Source organism: Alexandromys fortis, unplaced genomic scaffold (assembly GCF_014885135.2).
Source record: "Alexandromys fortis isolate MF-2015 unplaced genomic scaffold, M_Fortis_MF-2015_v1.1 scaffold_72, whole genome shotgun sequence".
In the NCBI taxonomy this organism is placed as follows: domain Eukaryota; kingdom Metazoa; phylum Chordata; class Mammalia; order Rodentia; family Cricetidae; genus Alexandromys; species Alexandromys fortis.
This window is the reverse complement of record NW_026067969.1, coordinates 5404339-5427208: the sequence shown is the minus strand read 5'-3', so window position 1 is coordinate 5427208 and position 22870 is coordinate 5404339. Positions and strand designations below refer to the sequence as shown.

Here is a 22870-nt window from a genome sequence, read left to right as displayed (position 1 = left end):
GCGCTTTTAAGGAGCCAGGCAGAACCCCGCAGGAAATCGGGGTCCTGAACTCAGGGGCTTCGCCACTGATTGTCCAAACGCAATTCTTGTACGAGTCTGCGGCCAACCGAGAATTGTGGCTGGACATCTGTGGTTGAGCTCCGGGCTCAACAGAAACGAGGTTCGCAGAGAGGAGCTCCATGCTGGGAGACCCCCGGGGCGGCAGCTGGTAGGTCCCTTCACGTAGTGGCCTCAGATTGGCGCGCAAAGAAGGGACACTAGTCCTTGTGACCAGCGCCGCCATCCTCATCCTCTGCGGGTGACCCATGTCGGCTGCAGGGTCCTCCAGTTGATCGCACCGGTTTTCCCGTTTTCAAATTTCAGCCTTAACGAAGCTGGCACACGGCGGCAGGACCCGAATGTGGTTCCTGCAGTCAGTTCTTGGCCAGAGCCGCAGTTAGTCGGGGGTGAAGGCAGATGCCAGCAGAATTCGTTCGCTAACTCGTTTAGAATTTGTTCTAACCTGTCCCTTAACCAGTACTCCCAAACAACACCAACAAAAAATCCGAAATCAACCCGTATATCCCAAACCAGTCAACCAACCCCTCCCACAAGCTCCTCCGGACCGACTGATGGGCTGAGCCTCCCACCGCTGCCAGAGACGGAAAAGCTGAGGAATGATGCGCTCCCGCTGGGCAGCCGCCTCGGCTTTCAAAATAAGAACTTGAACGAATCCTTTTCATTAAAGAAAAATCTTCGGAGGTAGTGGGACTTGTTTATTTCCTCAAAAGCAAGGGCCATGAGTTGCAATGGGAGGGAGGCTGTTGGGCGCTGATGGGCCGAGTCACCTGCCTCTGACTCCTTTCTGCCAGAAACTAAAATGACCGGAGTGGACCAGGATGAACGGGCTCTGGTCAATTTGTGCGAAGGCACTGGCACCCCGAATGGGGAAAGCCGTTTTCCTCAGCCTATCCTCCTGAACTCTCAGTATTAACTGGGGTGCCACAGCAGCAGAGAAATCCCCTACCCACATCAGCTGCAGAAGGCATCCCAGAACTTATCTCAGTAGCTCAGCTCAGGAGGTACTGCAGGGACCAGGGACAGGCTGACCCTCTAAAAATGACAAACTGAGGATGGTGACAAGGCTCTTGGACCCAACACTGGCTTTCAGGTGCACCCAGCCAGTTCTCACCAGTAACCCCAACATGGCTGCTCCCACCCACACAAGCCCAAGGGTCTGCTCTGTGGCAGTGTCTGGGGACAGCTCACCAACCAGGGGGTCATATGTTCTCCACTCCCCAACAATGGTCCACAACATTAGAAACTCTATCTATGTGGGGAAAGGAATTCCATTCTTACTGACATTTATTTAACATAGAGCAACACTTAGGGTCAGATGAAGCTTTTTTTTGCAGGTCATGGAAGTCACGGGGCTCAGCAGTCTTACTTAGGCCATCTCTCTTCTGGGTTCTGGAACTGCTGACTGCAGTTGGCAGAACAAAGCCTAGGCTTAGACCGGTGGGTGAGAATGGCTCAGGATCTGGACTGATCATCAGGATCTACACTCTCTTCTCCAGACGGCCCTACTGAAACACCCTCTCTGTGGAACAGTGCATGTGTGAGCCTTTCAGGTGAAGGCCATCTGAGCCTTTGGCCAGAACATAGCCATAGATTTGAGGAATACAGGGTACCACCAGTTTCTAAGGATGAAGCTCCAAGCAAGGCTAGTAAAAAACCTAGTCTCTTTATTTGCCCAAGGCCAGCTGCTGTAGGCACAAGGTCCCCAGATTTCCAGAAGGGATGGAGGAAAGGGGAGCACAATCCTCTATCTACCAGGTGCTGCACATTCAAACCTTGCTTGTTTTAGGAAGCTAGGAGTTATATACACATGGAGGCCCTGCCTGCTGTCTAAGGTTAGGTTACTTCCCTACATTCTCTCCCTAGCAGAATGAGTTGTAGGCAGTCTGGAGAGTGTCTCAGGAGCCCATCTGGTAGCCTATGTAGGGGGGAGGCCAGCCAGGGTCAAGGGCTGGGGGGAGGGGTGTGGCTAGGAGAGCAGCTGCTGGGTGGAGGGAGGGAGGTGAGCAGTGAATAGGGGACCCCAGCTGGGGTTCCATAATGACATCAGTGGGGGACAAGCAGAGTCTTCAGTGTCCAGATGGGGAAACTGAGGCGGAGGCCCCTCTAATCTTTGGCAAGAGAGGGGCTTCTCATCAGTTACTCCAGTCCATCCATCTTCCCCATGAAGATGCCTTTCAGGCAGTCACTCAGTGCTTAGATACACTTGATACACTTAGATACCAAGACACAGGAGTGGCAAGGCAGTCACTCAGTGCTTAGATATACCAAGACATAGGAGTGGCAAGCAGCTGGGTCACCTGGGCATAGAGCCCCCTCCACTCCTGACATATTACAGGAGCACCCTCCCCCACCTCTGCGGGAAGGAGTGCTGGGCTCAGGCGTCTGCTCTCCCTCCCTGCTCACGTGCCTTGTCCAGAAAGGCTCATTTTTAGCACCTGGCCTCTTTTCCCTGCCTAGAGGGAGCTCAGGGGTACAGCAGAGAAGGAGGCAGCCAAGGGGACTGAGGACCTGGAAGCAGGGCCCAAGGAGAGGTGTGGTTGTCCTGTGCTCCCCTCACAAAGGTGCCTGGGCTCACAGAGGAGCCCTCAGCCGCCGTGCAGTGTGGAGATGAAGAGGATGCTGTCCTGGTCCTGCAGCTGGTAGTCCAGCTCCCCCTGGGGTAGGAAAGAGGGACAGGGACCATCAGAGCATGGTCTGGGTCATTGCCATGTGTTGGAACAGGGAAGAGAAAGGTAAAGGTGGCTATTTTAGGAATGAAAAAAACCTCACCAGAAAAATGGAGATCTTACACATCAACCTTCAAATCTCCAGGATGGGTACACTCCCTGCCTCCCTCCCCAGCGGCCATTCAATCCCTCCTTATTTGAGGTGGAAGACAGGAAGAGCCCCATGGGGGGTGGGGTATGAACGAGACAGAGATCTCCCAGCCCCGACCTGGGCTAGGGAAGAGTGTCACCAGAGGTACTGACCAGCAGTTCCCAGTCGGCATCGTTAATCAGCACCAGAATTCCTGGCCGCCTGTGGGAAAGAGGGTAGTGAGGGGCAGGAAGTGGAAGGAAGGAGGCTCAGAGCCTGTGGGATGCAGGAGTGTGGGGGAACTTTTCCTGGACCCCGACTTCCCACCAAGTGGAGGCTATAGTCTGCATAGTCAGAAAACCAGGTCAGTCAAGGTCTTGAGGGCATCTTCAAGAAAACGGGCAAGGGTCAGCATCACCCATCACCCAGACTCAGGCAAGGCATTTTACTTCTCTGAGCATCAGCTTTCATCATGTGAACACAGAGCCAGTTATAAGGCCCGCCCCACAAAGATCGCTGAGGGATATAACAAATGGCTTGCCTGCCACTATGTCTTAGTAACCAGTATCTAATCTTACTCTCCTAGGCTCTGGAAAGGAAGGCTTTGGCTTCTAGGCCTCCAGGAAACCTATTCTAGAGGAATCACGCTCAGCTCTTCTGGGTCAAAAAAGGCTGCCAGTGGCTTAAATGCTTGAGAGCCAGTCAGGGTTGCATTGGCAATGGTCCAGAGAGCACTGGTGTCCTTGCAGGTGGCTTCCAGGACTGCTGGGCCAGAAACTGGAGACTGGAGAACAGTCCTAGCCGACAGGCTGACGAAAGAGTCTCCCCGTTTCATGGCCTGTCTCCTTGGCAGGAGACCATCCTTGTTTAGAAGTGGAATGACTTGGTTTTTGCTAACAGGCTGGAATAGGTGGGAGCTGTGTGTCTGAGTGGTATGTTCTGTGGTAACCTGGAATCTCAGCTCTGTGATGTCTCACACTGTACCTACTGACCACATACAGCCATTTCAAGGACCAAAGAGAAAATGGAATATTTTAGTGATATTTATTTAATCTTAAATTCTGTGTATGTGTGTACAGGTGAGTGCAGGTGTAGCAGAGGCTGAACGAGTCAGAGCTGGAGGGAGGGTGACAGGCAGTTGTGAGCTACCTGATGTGGGTCTGGGAATCAAACTCAGTCCTCTGAGAGAATAGTACTTGCTCTCAGCCGCCAGCCATCTCTTCAGTCTGGTTTGACTTTTAAGACAGATTCTTGCTATGTAGCTCAGACTATCCTCAAACTCGTGACAATCCTCCCACAGCCTTTTCTTTTGTTTTTTAGGGTCTTACTATATAGCCCTGGCTGTCCTAGAACCCTGTAGTAGACCAGACTGGCCTACAACTTTCAGAGATCCACCAGTCTCTGACCACAACGAGCTGGTATTAAAAGTGTGTGCCGCCACACCCAGGTAAAAGGGAGAATTTAGCTTCTCGGTCACCCTGGCCAACTTTGAGGGTTCAACCAGCCACAAGTGACAGCACTGATAAAGAATCTTCTCACACGAGGAAAGGTCTGGGACCACTGTCCTACACCAGCGTGGCTTTCTTGGTACTTTCTGTACAGAGGACAGCTGAGGCTAGGAGAAGCAAATAACTCACCTAGGTTTCTGTATTCGGTAGTAACCAGAAGCGTAACGCAGACTTTTGGGAAAATTTACCAGGCTCTTTTCATACAGGCTTGTAAGAACTCAAACAGGCGAGTGTGGTAATAAGAGAACTAGAAACAGACTAGAACACAGCTCTTTCCTAAGAGGAGTTTGAGAAAATAGGGGACTCAAGAGGATAAGATGTTCAGAAACCAAAGGCTTAGACAACCTTCCCTCTCTCTGCCTTGCTCAGGAACGGGGGAAGGGAACTCACACACTCTCTCCCTGGATGAACAGCTCTGGCCGCTCTTTTAGCAAGTTCTTCTTGATCCAGACAAGGAGGTTCCGGATGTCCCCTAGAGAGGGAGGCACAGAACAAACCAAGGTCAAAGCCAACTCTTTCCCAGGCCCCAAAGCCTTGCCCAGCACAGAAGAAAATGAACATGGGGCTCACAGGGCCAGAAACCTGATTAGGAGAGGCCAGTGACTATCAGGACTGTCTTCAGAGAAAGCCATCACTGCACAGCTGAAGGCAGTGGGAGGAGCTACAAACAGCAGGGACTGGAGCTGGAGAGAGGGCTTAGTGGGGAAGGGGAGATATTGTTCTTTCAGAGGACCAAGTTCAGTTCCCAGCACTCACACTGGGTGGCTCATGGCCACCTATGCCTCCAGTTCCCAGGGATCAATACCTTCTTCTAAACTCTCTATGCACTTACACATGCATATGCCCACACATATGCACACATAATTAAAAGGATTTTTAAAAAAAAAAGAATTCAGAGACAAGGCTGTTTAGAGGGCATCAAAGAGCCCCTGCCACCTTTATCTCCCCTGCCAGTCCAGCTAGGGAGGCCTCAGCTTTGCTCCCAGGCAGGGTCTGCATAGATTTCCCTTTGTGAGGGAGAAAAACAAGGGCTGAGCCGATAACATCAGTTAATTTCCTCTAGCAGAGGGAGACAAGGCTCCTCACCAGCAGACACTGACAAATCCTTGCTCACTCAGCCACTTCTGCATCACCCTGGGAGGTGGCCACCTTGCCAAGGCAAGAAGAGGTTCTGGGCTGCAAAGACCTCTCCTGTTCTGCCTCCTGGGATGGGCTCTGGGATGGCCACCAGCTTCTTTGTGCAGCATGCGGAGGCAGTGGTCTCCAGGGTTACCAGTAGCAAACTGGGATTGGTCTACATCTACAAAGGCTGTGGTACCTGGGACCTCCACCACTCTTCACTCAGATTGTTTCTAAGACTCCTGGAGGTCCTGCTCTCACAGATGACTTGAGAACAAAGGTCCTAGAGAAACAAGTAGCATTTAAAGCCACAGGGAGCTTGTCCTGAGTCAGTGTCTTAGAGGGGTCAGCTGCCTTTGACTGCCCCTGAGACAAAGCTCTGAGGCTATTTTGAAGCAAGGTGAGAATGTGGCCTGAGCTACCCTGCCTAGAACACAAAGCCCTGGAATAATGGGCTGCTAGTACACAGGGAAGCTTCACTCTGTGAGCTTCACACTGCAATGCACAGGCAGAATCTAGCCTTGGGTAGGGCCAGGAGGTGTGAAGGTGCAGTGTGGATAAACTAGTCCTGTTTCTGACATCCCACAGGGCAACAAGCAGTGTTCATGGACTAAAACTGTCATTTCCCAATTTAAAATTCTATTTCCCCCTGTGTGACATGGTTTCTCCGTGTAGCCCTGGCTGTCCTGGAACTTGCTCTATAGATTAGGCTGGCCTCACACTCACAGATATTCACCTGCCTCTGTCTCCCAAGTGCTGAGATTAAAGGCGTGTGTCACCACAGCCTGGCTAAAATTCCCTTTTAACTAAGCCAATGTGTAGTACCCAGGGCGAGGAAGAAGGGTGCTGCCTCCCTCCAGCTGCATTTGGACTCTTGGTGGACTCTTCCCCAAGGCCAAAGTTGCAGAGGCATCCCCTTGGCTCTGAATCCCCTTGGCCTCCATTTTGGCACTGTCTGGTGGCCGCCAGCCCATACATCTTGTGGCTGTTTGATAGAACTATTGAAGTCTGACACATCCATCAGCCAGGCATCAGCCAGCCTCAGCAGCCAGGGCTGTGCTTGTGTTTGGACACGGAAGAACTGGGAAGAGGTTGGCCCAGTGACCATAGGCTATATCTGACAGTCCCGGCTTGCTGATACAGAATCAGGATTCTCCTGGGGAATAGTCCTGGCTCCCTTCAAAGAGGGGGCTTCTGCTCCACTCTCGAAAGCTTGGGAATAACGGAGGGATAGTGGTCATGTTGGGGTCATCCACATGATGACACTGTCATGGACTCCCAGAGGGGTGGCTGGGGGATGAGTCTGCTGCCCAGTGCTGGCTCATTTATCATGATGCTCCTATTTGCTGAGGTCACTCCCTCCCTCTTCTGCCTGCCCCCCACTCCAGGCCCGCCTACATTTTTGATAGCATGTTACCATGGTGAGGCTGCTGCATCACAGCAGCCTGTATTGTCCCTGTGCCTGGATTTGGGGGTGGGGAGAGGTGGAACTCATGGCTCCCTTCTCAGGCTGCAAGGGCCACTCAGCCTGGCCTGAAACGCACCCCCGGGACATCTTGCTTGGCTTGCTAAGGCCCAGACAATATGCAAATAGACTCCAAGCCAGATGGTCGGCTTCCAAAGGCGCCCAGGGGAGGAGGAAGGGTTAAGCAGAGTCAGGGATGGTGGCTTGGGGTGGCTCTGGGATAGATGTGGGTAAGGAACCTTCCTTTCGTCTTCCCACTATCTTCCTTCCTTCCCACTCCTCCTGAGCATGGTCTCCCTCCTGCAGGCGCCATGCACAGGACAAACATTTATTGAGCAACTATCCTGTGATGGCTCTAGGGTGATGGTGGCCAGCAAGATGAACACAGAACCTTCCTTTGAGGGCAGCAGAGGTGGCAGACATTACTTAATTAGCTGTGGTGCGTGCTAACTCCTTTGGGAGCAGGAAGAGCCTTTCCAAGAGTGTTAACACTGAAGCTTTCGGCCTGAAGGATGAATGGGCTTGGGTGGGGGAAGTGTTCTGGACAGAAGGAAGCACATATGGGAAGAGCTGAGGCACTGCGCAACTGGCAGGTTCGAGGCAGCAGAAAGGACAAGGCAGGAGGAACAGCATTAGAGCCCCTAGGAAAGCCTGCTCCAAATGAGGTTGCTCCCGCCTCCTAAAGCCTAGTGACCCTGACAAGGTGTGTGTCTCCAAGCTTCTCTGCCCCACCACAACATGGCACTCCCATGCTGCTCCCAGAGTGGTGTCTGAGGGCTCAGGGATGTTGCTCTCACAGCTCTGTCCCAAGATGCCAGTGGGAGGTCACGGTCATAATGGTTTACCTGAGACAAGAGTCTCAAGTAGCTGGGTAGACCATAAACCTGCTGTGTGGCTAAGGAATCCCAGCCAATCCTGGAGCTGCAGGTCTGCATCACCATGCCTGCCAGTTTTAGTTTTGAAAGGGAATCCATTCCTTCCTAGTCATATGACCTTAGAAAGGGACTTCTCAGAGCCTCAGCTTTCTTTAAAAAAGAAAAAAAAAAAAGAGGTAAGACTGCATCATTATTGGGCTGGAGAGAAGGCTCAGCAGGTAAGAGTGCTTGCTACTCTTCCAGGACCAGAGTTGTTAGGTTCTCTCTCTCTCTCTCTCTCTCTCTCTCTGACACACACACACACTCATACACATTCACGAATAGACACACACATATACAAAAATAAAACTTTTAAAATTCTGAACAAAGAATGTAGATCTAAAGAGATAGTTAAAGCAAGCACTAGCTGCTCTTGCAAAGGGCCCAAGTCTGACTTTCATTGCCCATATGGCATTTCAGAATCATCTACAACTCCAGTTCTTGGGAATCTGATGCCCTGCTCTGATCTCTGTGGATACCAGGCATCATGTACATGGTGCACAGATTTATATCTAGGCAAAATACCCATATGCATAAAATTACTTTTTTGAAAATGCGTTATTATAAGGATCAAATAAGAAGACAGTCTTGGAGTTGTGCCTAGACTATCAATTACTCCTGAATCCAGGGGAAAAAGCTATCTCCTCTGGACTGACTCTCAAACAAGTTGGTTTTCTACATGCTCTGCCCATCGCCCAGAACCCTAGCCTTAGAGAGAGGTGTACCACAAACCAGGTAGTGCTGGGGCTTTCTGTGGGATATGATATGTGCTCATTGGAAGCCAGAAGAAAGCAACAGAAACAAGAGAGGTTATAGCAGGGAGGCGGTGGTGCACACCTTTACTCACAGCACTCGGGAGGCAGAGGCAGGTAGATCTCTATGAGTTCAAGGCCTGCCTGGTCTACAGAACGAGTTCCAGGACAGTCAGGACTATACAGAGAAACCTTGTCTAGAAAAACAAAATGAAAAAGGAAAGAAAGGAAGAAAGAAAAACAGAGAGAGAGAAGGAAGGAAAGAAAGAAGGAAGGAAGGGAGGAAGGGAGGGAGGAAGGGAGGAAGGAAGGAAGGAAGGAAGGAAGGAAGGAAGGAAGGAAGGAAGGAAGGAAGGAAGGAAGGAAGGGGGGCCCATACACTGGTCTTCCTTCCCAGGTTGCTCAGGCTGGCCTGGGTCCTGCCTCAGACAATATTCTTGTCTCAGCTTCCCACCACCGTTGCGGTTACAAGCACATGCCATTCCTCCCACCATCTTCCTCCCATTTTAGGTGTTTGGATCTGTAAGATGCCAAAGGTTGGTCTAGCTCCTGGGGCAGGCTGTGTGGGAAGATTCACATTCCAAGGCTGTGCATGCCATAGCCAGCCATGTAATCAGTGCTGGGGAAGAAGTGCCCTAAAGCAAGGTTTCCAGTGCAAGAGACCTGACTGGCCCATCAGGGGACAGCAGGGAGAGGAGCTGCTGCTTTGTGTTAGATGGTTAAAGGTCAAATAGAGAGGCTTACATTGAGGGCAAGAGAGCCTCGGCCAGTCACTTCACCTCAGTGTACTGGCACCATTTATTCTGACCAGCGTGGATAATAAACCACACTCTAAAGGGTTGCTGTGAGGATTAAGGCAAAACACTAGCAGAACACACAGTGAACACTCCACAGATGGGTGTCTAAGCTGTGTACTCAAGTCTTGATTCCTTATCCTGCCAGAGTCCTGACCTAAATAAAGGTGGCTGTGGCACAGGAACCTTGGTGTGCACATTCGAGTGAAGCACGAAACCTCTCACTAGGCTGGACTTGGTGCTGAACTCAGTAATCCTAGCAGTGCGAGGCTGACGCAGATCAGGTCATCCCTGGCTATACAGCGAGTTTATAGGCCAGCCTGGGTTCCACGAGAACCTACCTTAAAAAACACTTGGGGGAGGGGCGTCACAAAAGTGGAGGAATATACTCAAACTACATTATATACTTGGCCGGAAAAGGGTCTTGGGCAGCCTTGTATGATAAAATAAGAAAGAAATGGAACCTCCACCCAGAATCCCTTGCCCCAGTAGACCTTTCCTGCTTAGGAGATACTGACAGCCTACACTGGCAGGGCTCCTGAGGGCCCGTATTCTCAACCTGTGGGTCACCATCCCTTTGGGGATCAGATATTTACATTACAATGCACAATGACAGTAACATTACAGTTAAGAAGTAGCAATGAAATAACTGTGGTTGGGGGCTCCCACGTGGCAGCATCAGGAAGGCTGGGAGCACCGCCTTAGAGCGTCTGTACAGCCCCTCCGAGCTGAAGAGATGCAGCCCCTGCTGCTGCAGCAGAGCCTCATTCGGCCCCTCTAAACACACAGGAGACAAGGGCTGCTCCGTGTGAAGTGTGTCTTCTGCCATTCCTGTCCCCTGGGTCTGCTGGAGCACAAGGCCCATGACAACAAATGTATTTATTTTCTCACCTCCACCTGGGCCCCTAAATCTTGTCCATAAGTTAAACTGTCCCTTCCCTATCAAGTGTACTGGCTCTGGCTCTTCTGGGATTCCCACCCCAGGCCTCAGCGAAAGGGGAGAAGAAAGAGCTGGCAAGGGTGGAATGAAAGAGAAGAGGGGTGGGGGAACCTCAGAGGCTCCATTTACAAGTGAATGAGGGTAAGAATGGAGCAGTTTGTGGGCTAAACTGGCCTCAGAAGGAGGTTTACAGATGTGTGAGGGGACGCTCCTCATTGTTTAATTAAGCAGAAAGTGGATCTTTTCAAAAGCAATTTTGCACAGGGACTGGGAGGGAGGGGAGAGGAGGAGGTAGGAAAGGGATCAGCAAACAGGCCTGGAGAGCAGAGAAAGGAACAGCTGGCCCCAGAGAGGCTGTGAAATGCATGCTAAGCAGTTTAAAGCACCCAGGAGCTGCTGCTCAGCTCCTGCCCTCCCTGGCCAGCTACCTTTTAAGTTGACTTGAGTAGGAAGGAGTGGGGCTTGCCTGTGATGGTGCAGCAGAGGAAAAGGGACAGCCTGGGCTACACAGAGAAAGCTCCTGGTTCAACCAGTGGAAATGGCAGCTACTTCTTGGGTTAAGCACAAGCAGGAAGCAGAACAAAGAAGGCATCACCGCTAACAAGGGGGATAAATGAGTACTACTCAAGTGACACTGGCTGGGTGTCTAGTGAGTGACACGGGACAGAATTGTGAATGGGTGCACTTTTTTCTTTCAAGCAAACCTTAAGAGGAAATAAACCCCCAGGTTCACTTCCCAGCACCCACATGGTGACTCACAGCTGTCTAACTCCACAGTTCCAGGGGACTCAACACCCTCACCCAGAAATACATGCAGGCCTAAAATCAATGTCTATAAAAAATAAATAAAAGAGGAAGTGTTATTCTTTCGGTCCCTGCCCTAGTCACGCCCACTCCCATTACCTCTGACCTGCCCGTTGCCATCTTGGGACCCTTCCTCTTTCTGCTTCCTTGGCTTGCGCACGCGTTTTCTCTGTCTCTCTCTTCTTTTATCTCTTTTCTCTTCTTTTATCTCTTTTCTCTGTCTTTCTTTCTCCTTCTTCCTTAATAAATACTTATGGCTATTTCCTGTGTTTACGTGTCTGTTACCTGCCGCCACCGTGGGCGCGGCGCGTGCCCTCCTGTAGCTGCTTTCTCCTGGCAGGCTCTGCCAACCCGCCCGGGAATCGTTTTTTAAGAACAGGAAGTAAACTATAACTTGTGGTATTTTATTTTGCATGTAGTCTCTTATGTATTCCAGGGCTGTCTTCAAACTCTTCATAACTTTGAACTTCTAGTCATCTGCCTCTGTCTCCTGAGTGGTGACATTACAGGGTTACACTACCACACCTAGTTTTAGGCCTGGTTAATTCAGTGCTGGGGATGGAACAAAGGACTTTATGCATGTTAAGCAAATCGTCACCTAAGCTACACCTTCAGCCCAAACAGGTATTTTAAATTCTCTTTGGAGACAAGGTCTCACTATGTAGCCCTGACTGTCCTATGTAGATGAGGCTAGCCTTGAGCTCAGAGATCTAGCTGCCTCTGCCTCTAGGGTGCTAGGATTTAAAGTGAGCATCGCGCCTTTAATCCCACCATTTGGGAGGCAAGAGGCAGGAGGATCTCAGGGAGCTCAAAGTTAGCAGGTCTACAGAATGAGTTCCAGGGCAGTGAAACCTTGTTAGCCTGGTCTACAGAGTGAGTTCTGGGACAGAGAAACCATGTTTTAAAAAACAAACAAACAGGGGCTGGAGAGATGGCTCAGTGGTTAAGAGCATTGCCTGCTCTTCCAAAGGTCCTGAGTTCAATTCCCAGCAACCACATGGTGGCTCACAACCATCTGTAATGAGGTCTGGTGCCCTCTTCTGGCCTACAGGCATACACTCAGACAGAACATTGTGTACATAATAAATAAATATTTAACAAACAAACAAACAAAAAAGTGTCCTCATTAGTATAGTGGTGAAAAAAAAAAAAAAGTGAGCATCAGTATGCCTGCACTGGGATTTAAGGTGTGTGCCACTACCGCCTAGAACAATTTTCTTCCCCGCTTTTTTATTACGTTTACTTTATTATGCACATGTGTGTGTTACGGTATCTTTATTTGCTGAGTCCTCTTTTTAATTTAATTTTTTTTTTTTGAGACAGGGTCACTCTCTGGCTGTCCTGGAGCCTGCTGGGTAGACCAGGTTGGCCTCAAACTCACAGAGATCCTCCTGCCTCTGCCACTGAGTGCTTGGATAAAAGCTGTGTGCTACCATGCCCAGCATATTTTAAAAGAGTTATTCATTTTCTTTATATAAGTGGAGTTTTCCTATTTGTTTTGTTTTAAGACAAGGTCTCAAACTGAGCAATGGTGGCACACACTTTCAATCCTAGCACTTGGGAGGCAGAGGCAGGCAGATCTCTGAGAGTTCCAGGACAGCCAGGGCTGAGAAATACTGTCTTGAGCCCCCCTCTACACACACACACACACACACACACACACACACACACACACACACACGTCAAGGTCTCACTGTGTAGCCCTGGCTAGCCTGGAACTCTCTATGTGGAACAGGTTAGCGTCAAAACTCAGAGATCCACCTAGACTTCCTGCTTTTGCTTCCCCAAATGTGGATTTAAGGTGTATACTACCACATCTGGCTTGTATGAGTGTTTTTCCTGCACGTGTCGGTCAGTGTACCTTATTTGTGCCTGGTGCGCAGAGACCAGAGGGCCTTAAATCCCCTGAAATTGGAGTTACAGATGTGTGGGTGCCGGGAACTAAACCTGGGTTCTCTGCAATAGCATTCAGTACTCCTCATAGATGAGCCACTGCTCCAGCCATTCCCCATGTGAAGATCAATCTCCCACCTCTTCTTGCAGAGCTGGCCAGGCCCAGCAAGGAGGGAAAACATACTTTCCAGTTTCTTCTTCCTTTGCTACTGGCCTGGACAATCCTAACTTTTCCTACTCGTGCCCAGTGGCCCCAGAAAGCAGCCAGGAATCCAATACTCACAGGGTCCCTCTTGCTCAGGCAAGGTGACTTGATGTTTTTTCACTCCATCAAACAGGAGCTCCGCACCACCTCTGCAAAAGAGGGCCAAAGACAGACAGCTGTGTAAGTTACTGCTAACAGGACTGAGACGAGCCTGACAACCTGAACTGGGAACATGGCTGGGAGGAAAGATGAGACGCAAAGACCAAGGTTCAGGAACAGCCTAGTTACAGTGACTTTGTGCCGTGGTAAAGAGGATGTAAACAGTCTCCACTATTAGTGGAGAGCCCAAGCCTACAGCCTCCTTGACTTTGCTTTCTTGAGAGATAGTTTAGTACACAGCAGTAGAACCCAGGCTTCAGAGCTGCCAGTCCCAAGGAGGAAATCAGGCTCTACGTCTGCTTGCCAGTCAGCCCCTGGCCAAGTATCCACCTTTACAAGCTTTGATTTTACTTCTAAAATTGCTGAGCTGCCCTTCTAGGGTGCCCTGGAGAGCCTGTGCATTTCTAGCCAGGTAAGGGTAGAAATAACCCTGCTCCTGTTCACCTCTGTGCACTTCTGTGCACACATCACAGCATTGGGGGTAGAGAGAACCCACTGGGCTCAGCACTAAGTACAGCTGTTCACATCACCTCGTCAGTTACAAGATGACCCTCATCCCATTTCGTCGTTTGGCCATCCCAGCAAAGGAGGAAGGAGGCAGACATTGTTAATTCCGTATGAAAAAGTGGACTGAAGCCCAGAGAAGGTAAGTAAACCCAGAGCCCTTTCAAAAAGTCCCCCAAGGGCAGAGTTCAGCTTGTTTCTGCATCCCAGCATCTGGTCAAGGGATAGTCAAGACAGCAGAGATGCTCAAAGCCGAGTTCGGAAACCAGGACTACTGGTGTGGGCAGTCGGGCCTTCAGTGTTCCACACTGTTTCTTCTGATTTCCTAATGCCCATCTCAGACTTCATGTTGTCTGAACTGAGAAGGCCCTAACAGACTTTTGATGGATGTGGTATTTCCCTCCCCACCACCCTTTCCCAATCTCGGGGAACAGAGATGTCCTGAGGCAGCCCACTAGGAGGCAAAGGCAAGGCAAACATTGTCATGGGGGAAACATGGGGGACTGTCATCTAAACAAGGTCACGCTTTGTTGATGCAGAACCGTGGAGGGGGAGCAAAGGCCCATCTGTGGCTGTGCGCAGGGCCACCTCAGCTGCAAGCCCACACAGACCTCCATTTATCCCCTTCTAAGAGCCTCACTTTCTGCTGGGCAGGGGTTGGCACATGCGGCAGCTGGGCTGGGGGAGGGTGATAGGCGGGGAGTTCAGGATTTGAGAGTCAGAGAAGTGGGGTGGGAATGGAGGCAAATAATCAAGAGTGGCCAAAGCTGGTAGTGCCAGGCTCCAAGGCCAAGCCTGTTTTTCCTCCTACAAACAGATGAAGAGCGCACCAGTGAGGCTTTGAGTGACCCATCACTGCTGGGTGAGTGAGGCCCAGGGGAGGGAGGGTAGTGCTCCTTCCTGTCAGCTTGTCTGGAGTGAGAGACAGTGCACACCTAACTTCAGGACTGATTCAGAGAGGTAGACATGGGGGCTGTTTAAGCCCCAGAGACCTTAGGCCAGGTCCTCTGTTTCATAGGATTTGCCTGCCATTCAGTCTTAACTAAGATCTGTCCATATTCTCTAAATACCTCAATTCCCGGTGCATGTGTCCGCTAATATCAGTGACAGGTCTACATTTCAGTCACTTTTTCTAGTTGCTTTAAAACTATCTAGGCCGGGTGGTGGTGGTACACGCCTTTAATCCCAGCACTTGGGAGGCAGAGGCAGGCGGATCTCTGTGAGTTTGAGACCAACCTCACGTCTACAAGAGCTAGTTCCAGGACAGGCTCCAAAACCACAGAGAAACCCTGTCTCGGAAAAAAAAAAAACAAAACATGTATCTATCTAAAAGCTAGGCATGGTATCACATGCCTATAATTGGGAAGTAGAAGCAGGAAAAACAAGAATTCAAAGTCATCTTCCGGTACATACTGAGTTTAAGGCCAGCTTGTGTTACATGAAACCCTGCTTCAATGATCAACCAACCAACTAAAACCAAATCAACAACAACAACAAAAAAAACCAACTACCCATCCATGTTTAGACTCCATCGACCTTATAGAGCACAAATAGGCTCAAAATGAAATAAGGCCTGGCATAGAGCAGAAATTTAAAAAATATTTGCCACACCAATGAATATGACTACTTCTCTGATCTTACTGGTGTATCCAGCCTTTCCAATACCTCCCAAACTCATGGAAAGGGAATCAAATCTAGGTCATTTCAGCCTGGAAAGGAGGTGCTCCAAACACACCTGTACTATACTTCCAATTCTACATGTACTGAAAACATGTTCTGCTAGGGCTGGGAAGTATAGTCTAGTTGGTAGAGTGTTTGCATTGCATGCCGGAAGCTTTGGCTTCCATCCCCAGTACTGCATAAACTGAGCGTGATGGTACATACCTGTAATTGCAGCACTGGGGAGACAGAGGCAGAAGGGGCAGAAGTTCTAAGACTTTTTCCACTATCTACTGAGTCCAGAGATATAGGCCATCATAGATACCAGGCCTCAAAAGACACAACACAAAACAAAACCACCTCTATTAATAACAGTTCTGAAGGTATGCCAAAAGATGGCAGAATTGGTTCTAACAAGAAAGAGATGAACCAGACGGGATGGTGCACACCTTCAGCCCCAGCACTAAGGAGACTGAGGCAGACAGAGAACTCCGTGAGTTCTGGGGCAGTCTACAGAGTGAATTCCACAACAGCCAAGGCTGTTACATTAAAAAAAAAAAAAAAAGTCTTGAAACTACCACCCACCACCCCACACACACACGAAATATAGAAAGCCTTCTAAACCTAACAAAGCTGGTAGCACCAAAAGGATCACATTTATTCTGGGTTCGGAGGCAACAATTTCTAGACTTCTAGGACCAGTGAGGAAAGAATGGGCACTGTAGTCCCTCTGAAAAATCTTCTCAGGATTCATAGTAAAAGGGGAAGCATATCTGTCAAGTGACAGAGTTAATCAAAGGTCAGAGGTTAAAAAAAAAATCAGATGACATGCAGGGGCACACGCTATATCATGAGCTCTTGTCTCCAAATAAAACCAAATTGGGAGGACAGAGGAAAGGCTTCTGGGTCTGGCAAGCATAGACAGACAGACAGATAGCCTTTCTGCAATGTTTGTGTGTGTGTGTGTGTGTGTGTATAATTCATTCATTCATTCATTCATTATGGAGGATCTCTCACTATATAGCTCAGCCTGGTCTCAAAATTAGAGATCCAACTGCCCCTGCCTTCCAAGTAGTGTTGGGTTGATAGGCATAAGCCACCATGCCCTGTGAAGCTGCAATTCTGATGGATCACTTATGTGGGGAGGTGTGGAAGGGAATGGACAGGTGGGAAAAGAATGCTGTCCAGTCTTGCTGGAGCTCAATATTGCTCTTAGAGCGAGAAAGGCCAAAGCTAGAAAGGAAGCGCCGGTGTAGATCTGTGAACTCCGGAGGGCAAGAGTCTTATTTACTTTGCGACTTCCTGACTGTTGCCAGCACAGTGTCTGTAGACAGAATACATCTGAAGAATGCCTCACTATGGAGAAACATTAACCCTGGGAGCCTGGAGCTTCTTCCTTTTCAGTTCTGTTAAGACCGGGCAGAAAGGTAAAACAGTCAGGAGGCCAGATCAATGTAGTTCTAATTGGATCCAAGCGGCCAGACAATATCATCAATTAAACTGCACTTAACATTCATGAGACTACCCCGTTCCAAGGGACAGAAATGCTGACCGCTGGAGGGAACAGACAGAGTGCTATTTATCTTTGTATCCTCTGTGTCTGGCTCACTGCCTGGCACATGGTAGGCACTCAATAAATGACTGGCGAATGAACTACTCAGTGAAGGGAAAACATTAAAGGAACAGGGGGCATCCAATGGAAAGAAAGGCATTGGGAAAGAACTTTATGATTCTATCCTAGAGTTTTCCCTTACTTAGCTTGTTCATCTACACACACACACACACACACACACACACACACACTGGCTTTTCCATAGGATTCTAAAACAACCACCCACCCATCTCTAGAGGCCTCAATCCTTTGTCTGTTCTCAAATCCAAAGTCTGTCTTCTGCACATTTGAGCCCATGACAGACCTTCTGTGTGCTGGAAGAACAAAGTAGGGATTTGAGGAGATTTTCAATTTTCCCTGTGTTCCTTCAAGGAATGATGTGCATCCCAATTGTGGAACGTTTCATCTTGGGCACACTATACTGCCAATGTTGGTCGCTCCCTCCGTGGTTGGTATCTGGGCTCCAGATCTGCAAAAGGCACTCATCCAACTACTTGGAAAGCGATTCGGGTCTGATTAAAACTCTCTCACGTTTGACAAAAAAAAAAAAAAAGAAGAAGAAGAAGAAGAAGAAAGGAGCGCTATCTTGGCCACACCGTCATCCAAGTAGAAAGTAGGCGGGAACTGCGGCCCGAAGACAGAATTGGAAGAACAGGGAGACTCGTGTTCCCCTTAGGAGCCCAAATGCCAGGCAAGGTGGGTCGGGCTCGGAGTGTCACTGGTAAAACACGCTGGAAGATGACCTGCTCATTATCAACGCCTCCGAGTCCCACATGTTACCGACCGAGGAGGAACTGTCATCGCACCTCCCTGCCCGTGTGCGCCTCTATTCTCGGTCTTACGGCCTAGTCGCCCAGGGAGACCGCGCCTGTCAGAGGCCAGGCGGGTGGCCCAGCTCTCGGAGAATGACAGTCGCCTCGGAAAGTAGAGGGAGTTCAGACTTTCAGGAGCTATAGCTTCGCTCCAGCCCCACGACGCCCCAGCTCTCACTCACCCGAACTCCACCTCCACACACAAGGGCGCCGCCATGTTGAGGAAGCCAAACTAGCAGGACACGCCCTCCAACTTCCGGGACGCCCACTTATTTCCGGTCGCCGCCTGTCTACGTAAGCGGAAGAGACGGTGCCTACGGCTCCTGTGCTCTCCAGCTATTGGACAAAGGCGCGGTCCGGGCGCTGTGGGCTGGGGACCTGGTTCCAGACCTAGTTTCCAGAGAGCCCGGGCTGGAAGGGAGCGACTTCCTGAAGAAAGACGACTATGGAAGAAATTCATCAGTGTCCCGTGAGACGGTTGTGAGCCACGTACTGTTGATCTCTCATTGGTCACAAATCTGTTTCCAGGCCAGGCGTGGAGGGACACACCCTTTAATCCCAGCGGCCAGAAAGTCGGAGAAGGCTGATCTGTGTGAGTGCAAGGAACTTCAGGGCAGCCAGGGCTACAACGATTTTGTCTCAAAAACAAAATCGGACTGTCGGGTGTTCTGTATTTCGTGTGTTTGACTGAGTAATACATGACCTCTCCAAATTCTTATTTCTGACCCAGTTTGCCTCGAGGTTATTTAGTTAACACTTAGTGTACCTGGCATATTCGGTTCTGTGGAGAGTCAGTAATAACGAGTGAGAGAGAAGTTTCTGCTGCTAAGTGACTCTGTATAGCAGTGAGACTGTAATCAAATAAATGCTAATCGTGATGTTAAATGTGAAATTCCAAACGGAAATAAATTATCTGAAGTTATAGAATCTGTACTATAGATATTTGTAAAAGAAAATATAGGGGCTGGGAAATGGCTCACCTGGTAAAGCGCTTGCTGTGCAAGTGTAAGGACTGGATTAAGATCCCTATATAAAATGGTGGACCGGATAGAGGTTAAGAGCACTGACTAGGGCTGGAGAGATGGCTCGGAGGTTAAGAGCACTGAATTCTTCCAGAGGTCTTGAGTTCAATTCCCAGCAACCATATGGTGGCTCAAAACCGTCTGTAATGAAAGCTGGTTGCCCTCTTCTGGCCTGCAGGGTTACAGGCAGAACTCTGTGTACCTAATTAATTAAAAAAAAAAAAAACAACCCTAATACACTGGACTGAAGAGATGGTTCAGTGGTTAAGAGCACTGACTGTACTTCCAGAGGACCTGAGTTCAATTCCCAGCACCCACATGGAAGCTCACAACTGTCTGGAACTCCAACTGCAGTAGAATCCAACATTCATCGCTGGGTGGTGGTGGCACAAGCCTTTAATCCCCACTCAGGAGGCAGAAGCTGGTGGCTCTCTGTGAGTTCAAGGCCAGCCTGATCTATAAGGACAGGGTCCAAAGCTATAGAGAAACAGTCTCAAAAACAAACAAACAAACAAACAAACAAAAAATCCAACATTCACACAGACATACCTGCAGACAAAATACCAATGCACATAATATAAAGTAAGAATAATGAACCAGGGGTTGGAGAGATGGCTCGGTGGTTAAGAGCATTGCCTGCTCTTCCAAAGGTCCTGAGTTCAATTCCCAGCAACCACATGGTGGCTCACAACCATCTGTAATGAGGTCTGGTGCCCTCTTCTGGCCTGCAGACATACACACAGAATATTGTATGCATAATAAATAAATATTAAAAAAAAGAATAATGAACCATTAAAAGCAAAGCTAATAGACTTAAAAATCAATGTTTTTTATATATGGTGAAGAATGATGATTGAAGAAGACACCCAGTGTCAGTCTCTGACATCCATATACATGCAAAAAAGACAAAAAGAAATGTAATCTGGGGATGTAGCCCAGTGGTGCTGTGCTTGCCCCGACACAGGGTCTGGGATCAGTCCATAGTACCAGGTGGTATCTACATGGGACATACCAGAGTGGACTATTATAAACCAGGTGGTTATGAGCACAGTATAAGTTGCAAGCTAATCAGAACATACAGGAGGAAATTGGAGAGCATGGAGCTTGACTAAAGATAAGGCTAAAGGGCTGGAGAGATGGCTCAGTGGTTTAGAGCACTGCCTGCTCGTCTAAAGGTCCTAATTTTTTTTTGTTTTTTTTTTTTTTGGATTTTCGAGACAGGGTTTCTCCGTAGCTTTTGGTTCCTGTCCTGAGTTTGATTCCCAGCAACCACAATGGTGGCTCACAACCATCTGTAATGAGATCTGGTGCCCTCTTCTGGCGTGCAGGCATGTATGCAGGCAGAATACTATACACAAAATAAATACATACATACATACATACATAAATAAATAGATGAGCCTGAAAAAGTAGGCAGGAGACTGGGTGGTGGTGGTATGATTCTGTGCAAAAGATTCTGATATTTTAGTTTGTTTGTTTGTTAAAAATTAATTAGATTAACGCTTCATCTGGCTCCCAACTTTTGGGGCATTGGGTTAATGTAAGAGCCTCTTGCCTGTGGCTTTGTAGCCACTGGCACCCACCAGAGCTGCACCTGCCAGAGTCACCACACTGCTGGCTTTCCCTTCCTTTCCCCAAACCTCTGAGCTAGTCTGGGATTTTCCTGTTGCAGCCTCTCTACAGCAATCCCCACAAGCCCCAAACCCCACAGTCGCCTAGATGCTGCCGGGGTTAGCCCTTCATCCCCAGCCAGCTTTGCCTTCAGGCAGCTCTGAGCTCTCACTTCCCTCCTGTCACGCAGTCCCCTGTGTCCAGCTTTCAGAGGGCTGACTCCTAAGCTCCTTGTCCCCCATGGATTGTAGGCTTTCTACGGAACCCCTCAGCCAAACTGTGCACAGCCTGTGTTCTCCGCCCAGATGTGTTGTGCAGTGATGGCCAGCCTTATGCTTCACTGTCATTGTTGATGGATTTGGTGAGACAACTTAAGAGTTCTTAAAGGGAGCCGGGCGGTGGTGGCGTATGCCTTTAATCCCAGCACTCGGGAGGCAGAGGCAGGCGGATCTCTGTGAGTTCTAGACCAGCCTGGTCTACAAGAGCTAGATCCAGGACAGGCTCTAAAGTCACACAGAAACCCTGTCTTGTAAAACAAAACAAAAGAAAAAGGGTTTTTCCCACATTAAAAAATGGGGAACACAATTACAATGAAGGGAATTAGATCTTTTATGATTCCACAGTGGATGGTTTAAAATGGAACAATTGTCAGGCGGCAGTGGTGCATGCTTTTAATCCCAGCACTCAGGAGGCAGAGGCAGGCAGATCTCTGTGAGTTTGAGGCTGGCCTGGTCTATAGAGGGAGTTCCAGGACAGACGGAGATACACAGAGAAACCCTGTCTCAAAAACAAAAAAACACAACAAAAATGGAACAATTAGAGCAGACACAATAAGCTACTAATGTGGGGGCTGGAGAGATGTCTCAGTGGTTAAGAGCACTGACTGCTCTTCCAGAGGACCCAGGTTCAATTCCCAGCACCCACATGATAGCTCATAACTGTCTGAAGATCCAGTTGCAGGGAATCTGACACTTCACACCAATGCAATTTAACCAAAGTTAAATAAATCATAAAAATATTTAAAAAAGGGGGCTGGAGAGATGGCTCAGTGGTTGAGAGCATTGTCTGCTCTTCCAAAGGTCCTGAGTTCAATTCCCAGCAACCACGTGGTGGATCACAGCCATCTGTAGGGGCGTCTGGCGCCCTCTTCTGTCCTTCAGGCATACAGACAGAATATTGTATACATAATAAATAAATATTTAAAAAAATATTTAAAAAAATAAGCTACTAATGTATAAAGAAAGAGTTGGAGAATACAAACTGTACATTGGGCATTCAAAAGTAACTTTCCGTGGTATGGAAGAATTCACTTCTCTGGTGCATTTCTGCACTAGTTGGGAGTCCTCTTCTGGCGTTGCTGAATTTTGGGTCAGTGGAAAACCTTGGGTGAAAAGGGATCTGCAGAAGGAACACGCTGTGAAAGCTCAACCCAGTACTGTCCTAGGATACCTATGGAGGAGGTTTTGAGAAGGCCCAGTCCTTTGTGGGAGAGATTGGGGATTTGTACATGTAGGACTCTGTGTTGACCCCAGAAGACATTAAATCTGTGTACCAAGGTTCTACTCTGGATCCTAATATTCTGGATTGGGAGACTCTGAACTCTGACATATATGGCTACGTCATCATCAAGCCCTGTGTGTGGCGTTAAGATCTCACAAGAAAACAAAACAACCAGTGTCCAAGAGGTCAAGTAGTACAACTTGATACTTAGTCCTGTGTCTGTATGAACTTTTCTTCTGTGTGAACTTCCTGTACACTTATCTTCCTAATTAAAATAATGTCCAATTCTGCCAGCAAAATAATAAATAAACTGGGCAGTGGTGGCACACGCCTTTAATCTCAGCACTTGGGAGACAGAGGCTGCCAGATTTCTGTGAGTTCAAGACCAGTCTGGTCTATGAAGTGAGTTCCAGGACAGACTCCAAAGCTACAGAGAAACCCTGTCTTGAAAACCTAAATAAATAAATAAATATTTAAAAATAAAAATTAAAGAATTAAATGAGGCGATAATTAACCTAGCTGGGATTTATGCAATATCAATTATAAACATTATCAGTTTGGGAGCTGGAGAGATGGCTCAGAGGTTAAGAGCACTAACTGCTTTTCCAGAGGTCCTGAGTTCAATTCCCAGCAACGACATGGTGGCTCACAACCATCTATAATGAGATCTGGTGCCCTCTTCTGGCCTGCAGGGACACATGCAGGAAGAACCCTTTATACATAATTAATAGATAAATCTTA

General features: G+C 48.7%; 1 protein-coding gene across 1 annotated transcript; it reads right to left on the bottom strand.

Annotated features, from left to right (window-relative positions):
- Positions 1 to 1704: 1704 nt before the first annotated feature.
- Positions 1705 to 18262, bottom strand: Urm1 (ubiquitin related modifier 1). Its single transcript, XM_050155225.1, has 5 exons — positions 18179 to 18262; positions 13329 to 13399; positions 4755 to 4836; positions 3030 to 3078; positions 1705 to 2714 (listed from the first exon to the last, which is right to left on the bottom strand). The coding sequence occupies exons 1-5, from the start codon at positions 18211 to 18213 to the stop codon at positions 2646 to 2648; spliced, it is 306 nt and encodes a 101-aa protein (XP_050011182.1). The 5' UTR covers positions 18214 to 18262; the 3' UTR covers positions 1705 to 2645.
- Between the last annotated feature and the right edge of the window lie 4608 nt (positions 18263 to 22870).